The sequence below is a fragment of the Stylophora pistillata genome, chromosome 10 (assembly GCF_964205215.1).
Source record: "Stylophora pistillata chromosome 10, jaStyPist1.2, whole genome shotgun sequence".
Classification (NCBI taxonomy): Eukaryota; Metazoa; Cnidaria; class Anthozoa; order Scleractinia; family Pocilloporidae; genus Stylophora; species Stylophora pistillata.
Window position 1 is genome coordinate 17,735,880 of NC_142528.1, and position 18,106 is coordinate 17,753,985.

The window sequence follows — 18,106 nt, forward strand, 5'->3', positions numbered from 1 at the left end:
ATCCCTGCTCCTCTGTTTGTCTTATCGCGAAGACAGTGTCTTGAGTGGTTTGTATACGCTCTCTGTTTCTGGCAACAAAAAAATCGAAAAAGCCGGGAACGAACTGCGTTAAATCGTGAGTGTTGAAGAAAACCAACAATGTTTTGTTATGCAATAAATTATGGGTCAAATAACTCTTTAATCTTTGAGGAAAAAATGCCTGGAAATTTTTCTCACTGTGATTTCAATATTTTCCTAATATTGTCATCTCAAAATATGGTAAATATTAGTTAAGAAATGATCAAATGAAAAAATAAAACCAATAAATTGTATCTCAAAGGCACATATCTTTCATACCCTTGAATGAGTTCTCAAAATTTTAGAACTAAAAAAAAAAAAAAGTAAAAGTGATTTCTTTAGTAAAGAGCTGAGTTTCTATTAAGACCTACAATTCTAATTTTATTTGCGGCTTCAAATTGTCATTGCGAGCAAAAAAGCGATTTATCCTAAAATATATTTAATGTTTCTTCATCACTTACGTTTCTGGTTATTAAAAATAGTTTCAGAGCTTTAGAATTTAACTTAGCTCCATAATTTCAAAATTTACGCTTTATTGTTCTAAAATGTCAACTTGGCCGGACGCCGATGTTGTGTTACTTCGAAATTCCTCCCATTGTTTAACCAGGAAAGACCATGATACCTGGACCATAATGACACCAAAAAAGTCTTTGTCCAGCTATATATTTTTAAGTGAACTGTTTCTTATTTTTCTCGATCATGCAACAAATTCTAGATCCTAGTAGTCGCGAGCCTGGTAAGGCCTCTTACAGCTCTAAGTGTCTTGTAATTCCTTCAATTTAGAGGGACCTATCGCCATCAATTCAAAACAACCGTTTTCAGGTGTTCACAATCCTATCTATGGCCTCTCCTCCCACCTTTCTGAAAGCTCGTCATTCGTTCTTGCAACAAGTCCTGTTCACGATTTGAAAACGATAACTCCTGTTGCAGACGTTCGATTGTTTTCAACAGGGCATCGCGCTCTTCCTGCAGCGACTGCAAGGTAGCACGGGAAACAGCCATCTGCGACATAAGAGACTGTTTCTCATTTTCTAAGCTCTCTGTACGGGAGCAAATTGACGCTGAATCTGATAGGCTTAACTGACTAGCAGATATCGATTCCTCTCGTGTGATTGGCGCAGATGCTTGTTCACTCTCGCGGGCGATTGATTCGTTACTCATCGGCCTGATGTGTAACACCCCGTCGTGGGTTCGGCGGATGGAAATGTTCTCAACAGTTAGATCAACTGGAATCGGCAAAGGTGCTGACACCAACGTGGCAGGAAGATCGTTGTTGATACTCACGCGCGAGTTGTTTACTTCTACTGAGAAAGGCATCGGTGGAAGCACGACTTCGTCCTCGATCCACTCCGCCATGTTCCCAAGAGTACTGACCAGGAGGGAACCGTGAACACCATTCACTTTGATGTGCATGAAGCCTCGTTCAGCCGCTGTCCGCTCGTAACGCTCCGCACACGGACCAAACTCCATACGCATCCGCATCGTGGGGGTTCCCTCTGACGTAGAAGGGATTGCGGTCTTTGAAAGAGTCTTTCTAAAGGACTTTCGATTGAGATATTTCTCAAAATTGATCACACCAAGTTCTTCCCACTTCAGCTCTGGGCATAAAATCTTTACCACAGTGTCATTCCCTACGAAATGGATTCCGAGCTCCACGTCCTCTCCTTCGATGGAGAAAATCGACACCATTTTGGCTGGGTCCTTGTGCTCGTCTTCAACGTCCTTGCCACTAGAATCTTTGGAAATGCTGCTACCCAATTGACAACTGAAGTTACTCGCTTCGCTATCTGCCCTGCTCTTAACACTTCCAGAAGCTGATTTGTCACCGGCTGGAACTACCAGCCAGCCATCAGAGTCGGGTGCTGATGCAGAGCTGGTTCGACCTGAGGTATGCGCCGAGCTAGCACGAGGTGACAGCAAGACCTCTTCGCTAGATTTAGCATCGCGACTGTCAACAGACACCGACCCATTCTTGCACTGAGCTTCCTCAGAATCTGTTCTTAAAGATGTCTTAAAATCGATAACGTCTGGAGATTGACAGCCACTGTCCAACCTAACACCAGTGTCCAAATAGCTACTGAGACTACTTGTGTTACGACTTGTGTTTTCAGACGGTGTTCGCTCTTCGCGAGAACCTTCTCTGTCTGGAGCAGGAGGGAGCACGACATTTAAGTCCACACCCCGGGTAAGAATAGAAAAAAGTAGAGAAGGTTCACCGTTTTTAGACTCATTCAATTCAGAGTCTATGTTAATCAGTCTTAAGCGATCTTTTTCCAGGTCTTCTTGTAGTTTTACCAACGTCTCCTGCAAGCGCATTAGGAAGAGGAATTGAAAGTGGTCCAATTGTATTTTAACAGATTGGGGAATGTGCATTAGGAGGCTCAAGTCAGCTTGTGATCCTGAAGGCTGCTCCTGACAAGCACTTCCCTCTGTTTCTGAAAAGCCGTCCGGAGTGTCTCCTGATATAGAAGTTTTCCCAGATAATGGAGACACTTCCTCTGAGGCCGCCTCAACCAAATTAGGTTCATAATGCGTCAGAGTCTCGTAAGGTGGAGGAGGTTCGCTAACGACAGGGAATGGCTTGTGAGGTTCATTTCTCGGCTCATAAGCGGGTGGAGGTCCATCTTTTGTGGTATCGTCGGGCGCCTTGGAGCTAATATTAGGATCACTATTGTGTAAACCATATGTCGCTTTTGGCAATAGTGTGCCTGTGCTTGTTCTGCTCTTCATTGCTATTACGGGCTCCGAACCCTTTCTCTTGGGAGAGGGAATTTCCGAAGCTGTTTTCCGTTGAGTATTTGAGGTTAGCCAGCTGGTTCTCTCTACTCCTTCAACTGTCGGATTCATTGCTGTGGTATTGTGGCCATGAACCGGTAAAGGAGTAGCAATCCAGATTTGAACCGGGACAGCGTCTATAAATGGCACTGGTCGGTTCTTAATCTCGTCAATGCCAAGGAAATCAAGCCACACTTGCTCCGCTGAGAGGCACCAAACCTGTGAACGATAAAAAGAAACAACTTAAAACTAATAAGAAGGCTGCACTAGAATGTGCTGCTGTACATTACCGAGATCAAATCTTATTTTCCATCTTCTTCCAACTTTATCTAAACAGTTGTTGCGCGAGGTCCATTTTTGTAGTGACCCAAGGAAGATCACAGAAGCATGCGATTTAGTACAAAAAAACCTGCTAAAACATGAGGAGAAAAAGATCATCGAGGAAGGGTTTATACACGCGGCATAAACATAAGTACACTCTAATGCAGAAAAGTTAAGTCTTCATCATGAGTATCAGTGCCGTCTCCTGAGAGATTAGGTCTCCACCCCTTCCTCAGACAGAAGTATTCGCGAAGATCAAATGGCAGGTGTTGAATATATCTACAATAGCTTAAAAAAATCTTGGAAATAACTTAACTCTTAGAATAGTTTTGACAAACAGACGAAAGGATACCTGTGAGGGTTGATGAGTTCCAGAAGTATCCTGACAAACGCCATTTAAATGTTTATCAATCTTTGCATCATTTGACAGCAAACTGCAATCATTTACCCACGAAGAGTTAGGCAAAGGTTGCACATCACTAGGCAAGGATGGGAAATTCTGAAAATCTGAGTAAGTTCTTGCGCCAAGGAAAGGTTGAAGGAACATCAACATGTCTGTCTGGGTAGACTTGTTTCCAATCCTCGAATTTGTGATAAACACCTGGGACATTTGAACCTGGAGACCCTGGGGCCGAGAATCTTTGTACGCCGCACAAGGGTCACTTGGGCAAGGAATAACTAGCTGTAAAATCAAAAGAGTATATTAATATATAAAGACGAATGAAATACCAGGTGAGCTTTCACGCGAAAACGTGATATCTTCACACGTGAAAATAACACCGTTATTATGGATACATGTTATATCCTCTATCCATCTCAGCCAAGGCATAATAACACACGATGCAGGCAACCTGATAATTTCAGAATATTAGGTCACCATATAGTGACTTAACCCCTTAACTCACATGAGTGACCAAGACAGAATTTCTCCTTACAATATGAATACAATATCAAGCAGACAAGTCATGAGAACTTAGAAAAAGATCAATTGAATAAGAATATAGTTTATATCTGACCACTTGCAGCCCAGAGGCTGAATTACGGGTGCAGTGTAAGGTTGAGAACAGACGTCAGCATATCAGGCGCCTCTGGCAGCCGCTTCAGTCTATCGATCTCACCTTCCCACCCATCCCACCCCAGGGGAGGACATCCATCACACAGTAATCTCGTGTGTGGGAAATTAACGTCTCCTACCCCAACCCTGCAGGAGACGGGACCTCCATTTATTCGTCCCTATCCGAGAAGACTAGAATATCTAACCATTTCTTGATGTTACAGAAAGGTAGCAAATTCTTCTCAATTATTTTAAGACCTTGAGTGTTGGTCCGGCCGGGGCTCGAACCCTCGACCTCCCGCACAACAGTCCAGCGCTCTATCCACTGAGCTAACCGGGAGACGGTTAGGGGATTATTAGTTGATCCAATGTCAAATTCTTCAAACTAACATCATAAAAATACGTTAAAATAAGTTGAACTTGCCGCTTTGAGTCTACCTGTTGGGGTCTCACAAAGAAGACGACAGTTTTGTTGACAATAACGATTTCTCAACTACTTCTAATTTTAATCTTTCAATCTCTTCTAAAAGTGACTTTTGATCATTGCGACCAAACAACACTCTCGATTATACTTTAAGCGAAGTATCAGGCAGCTATGTTTTTTCTATTTTTGCTCCTCGAATGATAATCATCGTGAACGTTAATAACATTGCTGTAGAGGTGTATTTGAAAAATTCTACAAAGAAATTGCTCTATACAAATTTCTTTTACCATTTTTAAAATCATAATCATCATTATTACAACAAAATTAAGAACCCTATTTACAGAAGTCAAGACCAACCTTGGGCATGAGAGCTTCAATTCTGATGTCAATATGATCTGAAGGTGAACCAGATGTAGCTTGTTCAGGCGAACCCTTGGACCATGTCTTTAAACAAAATAATCAATGTTACATTGAACATCAAATGTATAAACAGTTAATTTGAATGAAAAGGCAGACTGGCTTTTTTTTCCTGCTGTCCTCCAATCACAATACTCTTAAAGGATTGTAAGGTGTAAGGTGTAATTCTCAACTGAGTGTCAAAGGAGTGGTTAGGGTGCTGGACTTGTAATCTGGTGGCCTGGGTTCAAGTCCTCCATCCTCTACTCACTGGACTTGTTCTCAGTTGCCCCGAGTTCAACTCCTTGGTTGCGGTCTGTAAATAGCCTACTGGTTTGCCTCCTGCCAGTGGGGATTTTCATGCACTTTATGTTTATTTAAAATCTTTGTTTGATTTATTTGAGGGCCACAAGTTCATCAGTTGAATTACTATCAAGTGTTACCCTCCTTAAATAAAGTTATTATGGCAGTAAAAACTTCTGGATGCCCAGATATCCTAAACAATGATAAAATAAAGTTATTATGGCAGTAAAAACTTCTGGATGCCCAGATATCCTAAACAATGATAAAATAAAGTTATTATGGCAGTAAAAACTTCTGGATGCCCAGATATCCTAAACAATGAAAAAATAAAGTTATAATGGCAGTAAAAACTTCTGGATGCCCAGATATCCTAAACAATGATTGGGTGGCAAGCTGTAACCAATCAATGCAACGACCAAAGTCCTTACAATTAAACTTCCTACAGCAATTCCTAATTATGAAACCCTAGTAATGAAAGTTCTAAACTTAATTGCTATGTAATAAAAACCTCCGTCAAAATACTTAAGGTTCCATACGTCACTATCGAAATGCTTAAATGTAATAAAACATCTAATATCCCTCATTTCAATCTTAAAGTGCCTTGCCATATTGAGTGAACTATGGCAATTCCTAATCATAAAAGCCTTAGTCCTAAACGTAATTACTATTTAGTAAAATTCTCAATATAAATACTTAAAGTTCTATAACATCACTATGATAATGCTTAAATGTGATAAAACATCTAATATCCCTTATCTCAAAATCTTAAAACGCCTCGCAATAGAGTGAACTTGTGATGACTGACTTCTGTATCTGCAGAGCTGTTGTGTCGCTCTCGTCTCCCACTAGCTCTTTAAGTGCCTCTCTAACTTTATCATTATTATTATTATCACCTCTGATTCTTCTTGATTCTTCTTGTTCTTGTTCTTATTATTATTATTATTATTATTATTATTATTATTACTATTACTAAAAGGTAATCCAGGGTGACTGTGGTTTTGATCAATTAAGTCTTAAAGCTTTGGCCAACTCTTAATCACTACAATGCAAAACAATAACAATTGTAACTCATCATAATAAAAAGTAGAGTGACTAAAACATGATAGTTCGGCGAGGATATGTCACCATTGTCAAATGTAAATTATTGGTTCAGTTACATTCTATAAAGAAAGGAAATTGTGAAAGTGAATTAGAATAAAATGAGAAAGAGTAGAACAATTATGTACTTTCTTTTGTTGTACTCTATCTCATTTTATTCTAATTCAGTTGACATGTTGTCACAGAAACGTCATTTTTTAGTCATGCTATTTTTTATTATGAAATGTTATCCCAAAACTTCTGTTATCAGAATATCGTACCTTAGTCAGTAACCATTTCCCTGTGCTCAAAGCTTTTTACATGCATTTAGTTTTCCTTAATTAGTTCCTTCTGAAATTCCTTTCTTCTAGCTGCTCTGATTAGTTTTACTCAATAAAATGCCTGCAACAAACACATACACTTACTCTTTGTCCAAGAATACTTCTCATGAAGCTGCTGAACCACAGACACGTTGCAGTGTCTAGTGTCAACTGGATAGGGTTTAACTGGATAAACAGGTTTGGAGTAGGCACTGAAAAGGTAAAATGCATATTCTGGAATTACACATACTTGTACATCTATTCCAAAGATACCATCATAGCTGTGCTCGTCCGTGTGGCAGGCCTTTCTGTTTCATTCTATCCCAGTGGGAGATGTGTGTGTAAAGTATGGGTTGTGGGAGTGAATGGCAAAAGCAAAGCCCAAAGATAATAGAACACAATTTGCTCTAAAAAAATGTTTACTCTTTTTCTGCAGAGTCATTACAATCAGAGATTACAATATCACTTGAATTGACATTCCTACCATTCCTCTCCCCAGTCAATACTCCCTTTTTTCACATTCTGTTCATGCTTATTTGGCTTGCCTCCTAATTGTTAGTAAATACCTGCCCTATGATTGGTCAATTTGGCAAACTTTATTTCACTGTACAGCCCGCTAAATTCAAAATTTGGATGGAATGGAAATCTTCTCCCTCTATTTGAACTTGCGGATAAAATAACTACCAGTAACCTTGTTTTCTTAGTCCATACTGTAAGTTATAGAACCTTGTTCTTCCCCTCTGATTTATGGCCCACATACTTTGCCCTTGGGCCATAAATCTAAGCAGAAAACACTTGGTTCGCAACTTACATTAGAGACCTTGAACTTGGTTAGTGTGAGGTATTTAAGAAGACTTGGAAACTGGCATTTTTTCTACAAATTACCTGCACTTGTAACAGACCCAGGGTAATAATACTGAGTAAAGTCTAGCTGAAATGCTGGCATGTCTGATGGTAAAAATAATGCTTTTTTGTCTGATGATAAAAATGGCAGTTCATCTTTAGAACCATTGCTAGTAGTTACAGGCATGATAAAGAATTCCTCACAACGAATCACAAAGCAGCTCTCAAGCATAAACACTGGACGCTGTGCATTATTTTTGATCGAATGTGCTGTTTGTCCAGTATTTGTGGAATGTCCTGGACTTGACGGATGCATTCTCCTTGAATTTATATGAGGAGAGGAAGGAGTACTTGGTGGTATGGGATGTAAAGAACCATCTTTGCCACTCACATCAACAAGAGAACCCTAAAAAGATGTACAAAAATTAATCTTAAATTGTGTTCACATCTGATAGCAAACATATTAGACAAATAAAGTTGTGCATATCTAGTGTGATTGCACACTGCCAGTTGTTCACTGAATGTATCACAGTGTTCTCTTTTTCAGGCAGTAACTAATAAAATTTCTTATCTTCAGTATCTCTTCTTTTTGCCTAAAATTGTTTGGAGTTATTGAAAATTCAACATGTACCTAAAAGGATTGCTCCACAAGTTTGAAAATTTATTATATTTGTTGTCCTTAAAATAAGGAAGAACCCTGACATCAGGGTTGAACTCATTTGATAATACACTAAACCTTTTCCAAGAGTGACAGAAATAACATAACAAACTCATACAATTTGCATAGATTATTATATTGACAAAAATGATGAACTTTTTTTAAAACTTGCTTTGTCTAGTAAAGAAAACATCTCTGCACCAAAAGAAAAAAACTAGTACACAACATAAATTGAATTCAACTTCGCTTACTTACATCACTTCTGGCGCGACGAGGACCTTGTGTTCCTCTCTGAGGTGACAACTGCTTGTTCCTTTGAGAGTTCCTAAATGCACTCAAAAGTTCGTTAACCCAATAAGCACGTGTCAATGATGCCTCATTGTGAGACGGCCAGTCACTGCGAGATGTTCCAGCCAAATGGTAGGGAAAGTGGTCAACAGATAACGTATTCATCTTAAAATGCATTGCCCCACCATCACCACCCCTGTCTTCTGAATCATCGCACAAATGCAGGTCAATGCTACCAGTCTTTAAGTGATAAGATGTTTCCCGTACATCATGCCGTGTAAACAGAGCATTGAAAGACTCAAAGTCAGACTTTCGTTCGTGAATTGTAGAACCAGTGTAATGTTTTTGCTGCTGGCTAGCTTGGCTAGTATGTTGTGTGGAATTTGTTCCAGGTTCTTTTTTAACTTTTGATTGTGACATAACCTGGTTCACTGAGTGTAAGAGACCAGATAAAGCTTGTAACTGTGACTGAGTAAGAACCCATAGAATGTCATCCAAAAGAAGCTCCAGCCTTGCAGACAACACTGCACAGTCGTCAAGACGTTTCTTGATAGTAAGGTGTAGAGATGATTGACTTGTAATAAGTCTCAGGGGATTTGATTGCTGCTGCAAAGTTTCCTGGTTAAAAACAAGGAATAACAATGGTTAATTATTACCATTGTTTACTAGTATAGCAGGTGGATATAGAATGGGAGAAACCTCTGGAATAGTCTGAAATAGGCTTCAGTTATCAACAACAGTTCTCATCACTTCTAGTCACATTTTTTATGTGTAATGCTTAAACTCCCAAGATCTGATTGTTTATTCTCCCCTCTAGCTGCTACATATCCTTGTAAAATGATCAAAAGAATATATTATTAGATCAAGATAAAAACTACTACTGATATGTTTCCATATTCTCATTACATGTTTGTTGGATAATGTATGGATATCAAAGGGAGAAGTTACATGTTAATCACTTCTGGGAGTTAAAGGGCGCTTGAAAAAGACCTGTGACTCCTGATTGATTCCTAGCTTCTCCTTTCAAAATGTCTTGTATTCCCTTGTGAAATACGAGGAAAAGAAAATTTGCATCAAACTTCACCTCAGGACTTTACTCCATGCCACTCATCACGTATATCAAGTTACAATGTTGCTAAATTAGTCCCATTATTTTCTTTGTTGAAACAACGGTAAGTTAACAGTACAATTATTATATTCATGTTTCTTACATTGTACAAAGCATTAGCATCTATCCTTAGTGTTTGCCATGTTATTTCTTTAAATGTCAACACTTCTCCTCTCGTTTCATCTTTTACTCGTGTCAAGCGCAGATCATCAGGCTGCCACTTGGGCGTTGTGCTCCGGATGACAAGACGCGACATCTGGAATTTGGCAAGAAAAGCTTGAAACTTGAATGAGATGACAACAGAGTTTATCTGAACAAACATTCCGTCAACCACTTTCTCAACAAAACCATACCTATTTGGAGCTTTTTCTCTGTGAAAAATAAGAACAAATATCTAAGACATTAATCACTTATCAAACAAAATGTAACAGCAGAATAGAGCATTTTCACCATTTCAACCTTAACACTGGTATGCACATTCTCCACACTGTTCTCTTTACACGTTCTATGGTGCTGACAAGGGCAATTTGTTTGAAAATCACAAGCCTTTCAAATGGATGCAGGGTTCAAAATTAAAAAAAAGATTCTCGATTACAATTTGTGAATAATTCCTAAAATTTAGTTGCAAGTTCAAAAATTTTAGTTGGGAAGGTAACCAAACAAAACAAAATACAATTAGAAATGAGGATTTTCCTAGAAATTTCATGAGCATTGCAGGACATGGTTTCTGAAAAAGTGTACCCCCAATACATTTCTCAGCAAGAAATCAACAATAAAAGTCACGCAACATTTAACTTGGATTTTGCAGGATTTTTTGGATAAAACTACTGCAACCAGTAAAAAGTAAGACACAGGGCTATTAAATATAATTTATTTATAAGCTAGGCTGTAAAACGGTTGCAAAATCTCTACCAGTGGAGAAGCCTTCATTTGCATCTATTCCAGGGTTAACCAACCCTTCACCTCATTTCTAGTTGTTTCAAATTCAATTTGATAATTCCAATCAATGACAGTAAATAAATAAAAAGAGTCCATACATTGAATACATCTGAACATTGATTGTTTGTTACTTGATTGCTAAGTCCAACTTACTTAATAGGTGGTTGATGGGATGAATTGGATGGGTGTGTCCGATGTGAACCAGGAGGAGGGGTGCTAACATCTCCATCTGTTGCTTCCATATCCACTTCAACACAATCAAGGTACTAAAAAGTAAAATCACATTGTATCCTTAGTGAGTGAATCCTGGTAAGGATCCTAATGATGCCAAGAGGCAATGCCTTGCACATGGGTTCATTCATTGCTACCATATCAAGCTACTAAAAAGTAAAATCAGTTTAATGAGTTAGGAGGGGGGTTTATCAAGTTCTAGGTTTTCGTGAAAAAGGGACTCAGTATTTTAAATTCACAAGGCCAAAATGAACTATGGTATTTCTTTGTCTTGGATCACTGAGATATACAGTGGACATTTCTACAGTTGAAAAACCAACTATTGTCTTTTATGATGGAAACTAACACAGGCTTTCAAACACCATTGACTTAGATTGTGACTGAAATGTTACTCTGTCCAATCAAAGGGTGCCTGTGGCCAACTCGTGGATTAAGTATTAAAGTTATAAATACTTGTAAAGTTGCTATCAGTAACCTAAGGTGTTAAAAAAAAGATAGAAAGTAGAACCACTGCAAGTATAGAAATTGTAGTACTTGAGTATGTGAAGGAAACCCCCCCCGGGGGGGGGGGGGTACATGGGTCAAATTTTGCTGGGTATGTGCTGCTGACTACTCAGAACCTCTGCTGTATTTTAGCCTATGTTGTGCCCAATTATGGATCCCATCTTTGTTTGCTTTTGGGCAGGACTGGAATGGAATGGGAGCCGTTTATTAAATATTATCTTTTTTTTACCATGAACCTTCCTGTTTATGAATCCTTACTTGCCATAATTTTCTATGACTAAAATCTCAAAATGTATAACCCCATTCTAGCAACTCTATTGAAAATAGCTGAAAATGCAATGCCATAAAAGCCAATGCAGTTGTGAAAATGTGACCTTATCAAGCTGCACATTGTTAGCCTATCTCTAATAATAAACATAACAATAAACAGCATTTATATAGCGCCTATCCAGTCATGCTCTAGGCACTTCACAATATATAAAACATAGAGGTAAAATGTATACACAAACATACATGCATATACACACGTATGACTTACACATACATGCATATACACATACATGCATATACACATGTATGACTTAAACATACATACATATACACATACATGCATATACACATGTATATGCATATACACATGTATGAATAAATAGCAGTAATTAAAAATAATTACAGTCCTTGGAATTAAAGGCTTCCTTGAATAAATATGTTTTAAGTTTAGATTTAAAAGAATTCAAATTATCACAAAAACATATATGGGCAGGCAAATTGTTCCTCAGTTGAGGTGCAGAAACCACAAAGGCTCTAGAGCCATAGGACTTTAAGTTATGGATGACAACGTTTAAATGCATTGAAGTGGATGATGGTAGATTTCGTGATGGAAAGTAGTGGGTTATCAGATCTTGAATGTATGAAGGGGACTGTTTGTGTATAGCCTTGAAAGTGAGAGGCACAGTCTTGAATTTTATCTCTAAGAATTTTAACCCTCATCCCCTCCTTCTCTGAATTAATATTTAAGTGGTAGAAATCCCGAAGAGCGATGAAGCAAATTATTACATGACTTGGGCAGTCAGAGGGCCAATAACTAAAATCAACCAATCAAAATACTCTATTGCCGGTCAATATTCTCTCAGTATTGGACCGGGCACTGTCCCGAATGGTCCCGAATGATACCGCACTTTTGTCCCTTTGAACTTCATTCCTATAATAAATCTCTTATTAACCAAGCTTGCTCGAGACTGTACTAGAAGGATATTGGCCCTCTGTTTTTTTTGTATGGACCTCACTGTAATTGGTCCGTACTGTCAAGACCTAGGGCCAGTATTCTCCCAGTACAGCCCTCGCGCTTGGTTAATAAGATATATATATCGCTCATAATCATTCCAGGTTGACAATATTCATTCTACCTTGCACCGCTTATACTGTGATTGCCGCATTCCCATCTGAATTCAATAAGATACTTACTGCCTATCTATAAAAGATCAAATGAGCAGCTTGGACACTGTCAACATTAAATTTCAAATATGGATACGATTGAACTACAGTGTTTGATTCTAGGGGGTGGGGGGAAGCTGGGTGGATACAGAAAAAAGACATCCTGCAAAATTAAGCTTGAAACGAAATTCTTGTGCAGAGTAAGTGGCCTTTCCATCCAAAAACAGGGAAACAAAATCTGATCAAAGCAGCTAGCTTAGAAAAAGAATATAATGCTCACCAGGGTTCAAAATAATTTTTCAACTTTTAGCAAAAATTTGTCGGCTTTTTGTGAAGGCTTATTTCTTTTTACCAACTGTCAATAATATATAAGCAGTCAGTACATGTCTTTAACACTCAACATGATTATATTGCTAAAATAATTTCTGCATCAAAATCTTTACTTTTATCAACATGTTTTGTTGCAGCAATTCCCTTTCTAACAAAGCACAGTAAATGGCTCAATTTTTCAGTATTTGTTCAAGTCTGAAACACACCTTTGACTCAACAAAATGTTGCACTTCTTCATTCACAGTCATGACATTAAACAGGATTTGGTGAAAAATAAGTCTTGATTAAAGGTAGTATATATGTGCAGAAACAAACACAGTAATGTAACAGTGTGTACAAACTTGCCTGTTTCATGCTTGAACAAATACATAGAACGCTGAGTACTGTAAACAAAAATACCCTGTAGCATGCTTCAAATTTCAAAACTTGATACTCCTCTACATTTCCTTAGAACTTTTAAAACATATCTTGGCTGCTTTATTGTCTGACATGTAATGTTCACTATAAAATGACAGCAACTTTTACTTCAGTAAGCATAATATTTTCTATCTTTTTTAATGCTATAAATTAACATATTTTTTCTAAGTCATGGGTACATGTTTCTGTAGGAGTTTCCATGTCAACAGCTTGGTCTGTCAATTGCAAACTCTTTGCAATTCTCGCTGCTCCTCGTTTAGTGCATGGACAATTTGAAGACCCTTCAAATTTGGTCTTTAAGTTGATCATAGCACTAATCTGAAACGTTCGAAGTCCATTTCAATTTAGTAATTGTCAAAACAGCCATGTAAAGACCATAAACTTTGTAACAATTGGTGTAATCACAATGGCGTCAGGACTTCCAACTTCTTCAGAAGGATAGATCTCGAGCTCGGAGCTGACTAATTACGACTAATTGCGACAAGTTTACACCGATTTACATATTCCAAAGTGCCTACAACAACTCCTTTCTATGCTATTGTGTATTACAAGTAAAAAATGAATAAAATGAACAAAAATACACGAGATATTTTAAGAGAAAGGAACTGTTGTGGATTAGCCAAAACTAAAAAAAAAGTGAAGACAAGGTCTTCTGACAATGAAACTGGAGACACATCCTTACCAGACATATTGGGTCTGTCTTGAGTCGAGTCCAATGAATCTATGAACCAAAAAATAGGCATTTAGTTTTTCACAGAGCACCCTGTTTAAGGAAAAGTTCTTGGCAGATTTTGAACAAGAAAATTCTCTCGAGTTATATAAATAGCCACAAAATGTCCTAGGGACGCCCACTTTTCATTGTCATGTGATCATGATGAAGCAAACTGCAACTTTCTCTAAGTTGAAGACTATGATCAAAATTTACCATCTTTCTAATCAAAATCAAAAAGGTTAGTTTAAAGAATATGTGCAAATTAATAGTTCTTCGAATGATATTAAGAATGCCAACAGTGAGAAAAGACTTCATGCCCCGCTCCTGTAACCACTTTCACTTCCATTATTTCACTTATCAGATATACTCTAATATATTATCATAATGGCACTTTGTAAATGATGTACCCTCCCTTGGAATATACTTTGATAAAAATTCATAACCTTGTTGACAAAATTTTCTTTTGACAGATTGGTTTAGTGATTCTGAACAGCTGACTGCTTAATTGCCTTATTTTGTTCAGTCTGAAGCGAGAGGATATTCAAAATTTGAATATTTTTTAAACATCCCAAGTCCTTGAACATCTCTATGACAACATTTGGAATTCACGAATATTCTGAACAAGAAATTCATTTAGCACTCAAGATGTAGAGAAGTCTGACAAATACAGCAAAAAAGATTATCTGCCTCTCAAGAGTAGGCTTTCATCAAATATCACTTCTTCTGCTTAAAAGCTAAAATCCATTTATATGCAAATCATTGTGACACAAAATGTTAAACCAAAGGGTCCAGGAATTGAAAATGCAATGATTACTTTTTTGTTGACAGTCTCATGACAATGAGGGAAAGGCTTCTGAAGTTTTAAAGAATTGGATACATTGAAAACTTTAAAAATTATTGACTCTAATTTTATTTTTACTATAATTATTTTCAAAGATGGCCTCGGCCCATTCAAAATGGATTCATATCTAACAAAAGGAGTCGTTTAGCTCCCACCAATGAAGGGAGTGAACAAAAATAAAGGTAATAATCTCTCGCAAATAAAAACCGTACTTTGCCAAATGGCATAATCTATTGGCTCAGAGAATCCATCATCTTTGTATAAACAAAACGAAAGAACACGCACTTTTACATCTGCCATGAATAACCATCTTCAACAAGGTGTAGATTTACTTAGCACTTACAAGCTAAGCTGAAGCTTAATTCCTCGTTGAAGTCATACTATATAAAATATAGATGCATTTATGTCGAGATGCGATCTTTTCGAAATTCACCAGCACATATATTCAAGACTCCATCACAAAGAGAGAGAAAGAGAGAGAGAGAGAGAGAGAGAAAAAAGTAAGCCCGGAAAGATACATTATATAACTGTAAAAAAATAACAACAATGGCCAGGTTAAAACTTTTTACCTTGGCGGATATTCTGTTGCACGTCGCTTTCGTGAGACGAATCCAAGGCGGCAACTCAAGAAGTTCGGCTAGCGTTGTTTCGTCTAGCTCTAGGTTGTGAAGTTCTCCTTCCCCCTTGAGAAACTTGACGCTGATTTTGTTTGGGGAGAGATTCTTCGTGAACCTGACAGAATTAAAGCGAAATGAAATGGACAACTCGTTAACAAATTCACGTGCGCGGTTCGCGTCAAATATAGCTTCGTCGGATCAATATAGCGCTTTAATACCTGGCGAGTTGCTTCGCAATCTGGTTCTTGACCAAACCAGACATTATGTCGCAGTATGAGAATTAAAACGGAAGCATTTCTCCTCCATCTCTCTAACCTCTTTTCACGTTTGTTGTTCGAAGTTCTGCAGCGCGCGCTTGCGCAACACATTCCTGAACTGGATGATGACGTAACGCTTGCCACCGGCGACAAGTGTAAAAGGTTTTAGTCATCGATCTCCCTCTAACTCTCATTGGGCCACACAAATCATGCCTTGTGGAAGGATCCTAAAATACTCTGGCAAGCGTAAACAATTCATCAACAGTTATGGTATCATCCAACGAAAGACTTCAAAACGTGCAGCTCCCTGGTGAATGAACGATTTCCTACAATTTTCATTTTTACCATGACAATGCCTATCTTTGATCGTCGACTAAGCTAAGATACTCAGATTGTTCTCTTTATCTCCTTTTTGCCGCTCTTTTCTAATGCACAGTCTTTTTCGGGTGTACGGGTTACTTAGCAATTCGAAATGCAACAGCCCTCTCGCCATTTAATATTCGCAAGCAAACGAGAGGCTTGCCTTTGTGTTCACAGTGACACATCAACGACTATGTCATTTCATTTATTAGTTTATTTCGAAAATTGACCATCAGCGTAGAGACTGGTTTAAAATCTAGCTATAGTATCTTTCACAGTTTCGATAGGATATAGACAATTATTGTTAGCACTTTCTCTAGCAGGTAAAATGATTTTCACTTTGAGATGGTGCTGTTCACGAACCATGAGAATTTTTGCTGAACACACAGCTGAACCAGAGTTAACTCTGGCTGAACAAAACGGGAAGTCTGGTTAATATTGACATCTGGCCTACATTGTCATTGAAAATTGCTAATTAAGGCTTCATTGTGTCACGCAATACTCCTGTTTGTGGGTCATCTCTTTGTCACGTATCACGTTAGCGTAGGGCGGGAGCACTAAAGCTATTTTAATAATCTAATAATAATCTAATTTAAAAATCCTTAAGCAATTCCACCTTTTTTAAGGGAAAAAAGAAGCGAAATTCTAAAGCAAGAATTGATTAATTTCTCAGAATTTTCGTCGTAACAGTATTGAAATTTCGACAAAAACTTGAACATAGAAGTATGAGGTAACATAGTTGGGTCGACAAACGCATAAGTTCAATGGTCGAAAAAAGTTTCCTTAGAAATATGTCGGCGATTTTCCGCCAGGAGATTAGGTTTGAATAAAATCTGTCAACATTCATTCTGGTGGAGCAGACATAACATAACGAGCACATGTCTTTGCTTACCTGAACAAAGTATGTAGAACTTGTAGCTTCTTCGTGATATTTATGTTCATGGTGAGTGCTATATTCCTTAGCGATAATTCGTAGACGTCGCCATTGTCGAGAGAACGACCACTTTCAATTGAAATCGTTTAACTTCACGAGCATTTTTCCTTCGTATTATTACTTTTTCTCGAATGAATAATAAATGCACACTTTTCATAATACTCAAGATCATATCTTCCGAAAATTGCGCGATATTAGTCGTGACACATGTTTATTGCAAGGGAGTGAATCATATAAAAGTTATTAATCTTTGATGGTTTTCGTCCACGAAAACTTGGCTGTAACCGCATTTCAAATTCATAAATATTTTGGCGACGGGAGCCGAATAGATAAATACAATTGTAGACTCAATACGCACAATGTTTACTTTTCATCACTGGTGTTTCGTGTTTTTATGTGTTTCCACAGTTATAACAACAATTTAGCGACGCTTCCAAGAATACAGAAGCCAACAGAGTGAATTATACATGAGATGAGACTGAAACCCAAACAATTTCTTTCGCTTTTATTGTTTCCAGTTGTAAATCACATCACGTAGCTCAAAAATGCATCATTCAAAAACCGCAATCTTCCATCTGCATACACGTACTTTTTTTAATGCCTTACCTCAGTAATCAAAGACATCAAACGTTAAAACTCCATAGGGTAAAAACTGATTTTTTTTTTCCAAACGATCAATCATCCTTTTTCCAGTGGTTTTATGAATTCGAATTAAAAGCCCGATCACATCATAATTTTAAATGAAAAGAGTGAAGCGACTGCAACAAGAAAAGCTGGTGAACTGAGAGAATTCATTGAAAGTAGTACTACCGCTCAAAGAATGTCGGAAAAAGTAAAAAACCAAAACGAAGGAGAAGCACTGGGCCATCAAAAGGAAGGAAGAGTCTCTGTGTGTTTTTTGTATGA

The 18,106-nt window shown here is 37.8% G+C and overlaps 1 protein-coding gene and 1 long non-coding RNA gene across 5 annotated transcripts in view; one reads left to right on the top strand and one right to left on the bottom strand.

Annotated features, from left to right (window-relative positions):
* The window catches only part of LOC148722076 (uncharacterized), a 153,159-nt gene that overhangs the window by 72,788 nt on the left and 62,265 nt on the right, over positions 1–18,106 (top strand). The gene's annotated exons all lie outside the window — the stretch shown is intronic.
* LOC111321895 (bridge-like lipid transfer protein family member 3B) lies at positions 159–17,360 on the bottom strand. Of its 4 annotated transcripts, none has more exons than XM_022924893.2 (11): positions 17,159–17,360; positions 15,602–15,764; positions 14,162–14,200; positions 10,717–10,829; positions 9,728–9,995; positions 8,484–9,134; positions 7,613–7,976; positions 6,833–6,939; positions 4,989–5,075; positions 3,506–3,835; positions 159–3,051 (listed from the first exon to the last, which is right to left on the bottom strand). In XM_022924893.2, the coding sequence occupies exons 1-11, from the start codon at positions 17,206–17,208 to the stop codon at positions 892–894; spliced, it is 4,332 nt and encodes a 1,443-aa protein (XP_022780628.2). In that variant the 5' UTR covers positions 17,209–17,360; the 3' UTR covers positions 159–891. The 4 variants fall into 4 exon arrangements, with proteins under 4 accessions (XP_022780628.2, XP_022780629.2, XP_088591558.1 ...); XM_022924894.2 differs by lacking the exon at positions 17,159–17,360 and adding an exon at positions 15,868–16,023; XM_088735432.1 differs by lacking the exons at positions 14,162–14,200; positions 15,602–15,764; positions 17,159–17,360 and adding an exon at positions 12,705–12,758.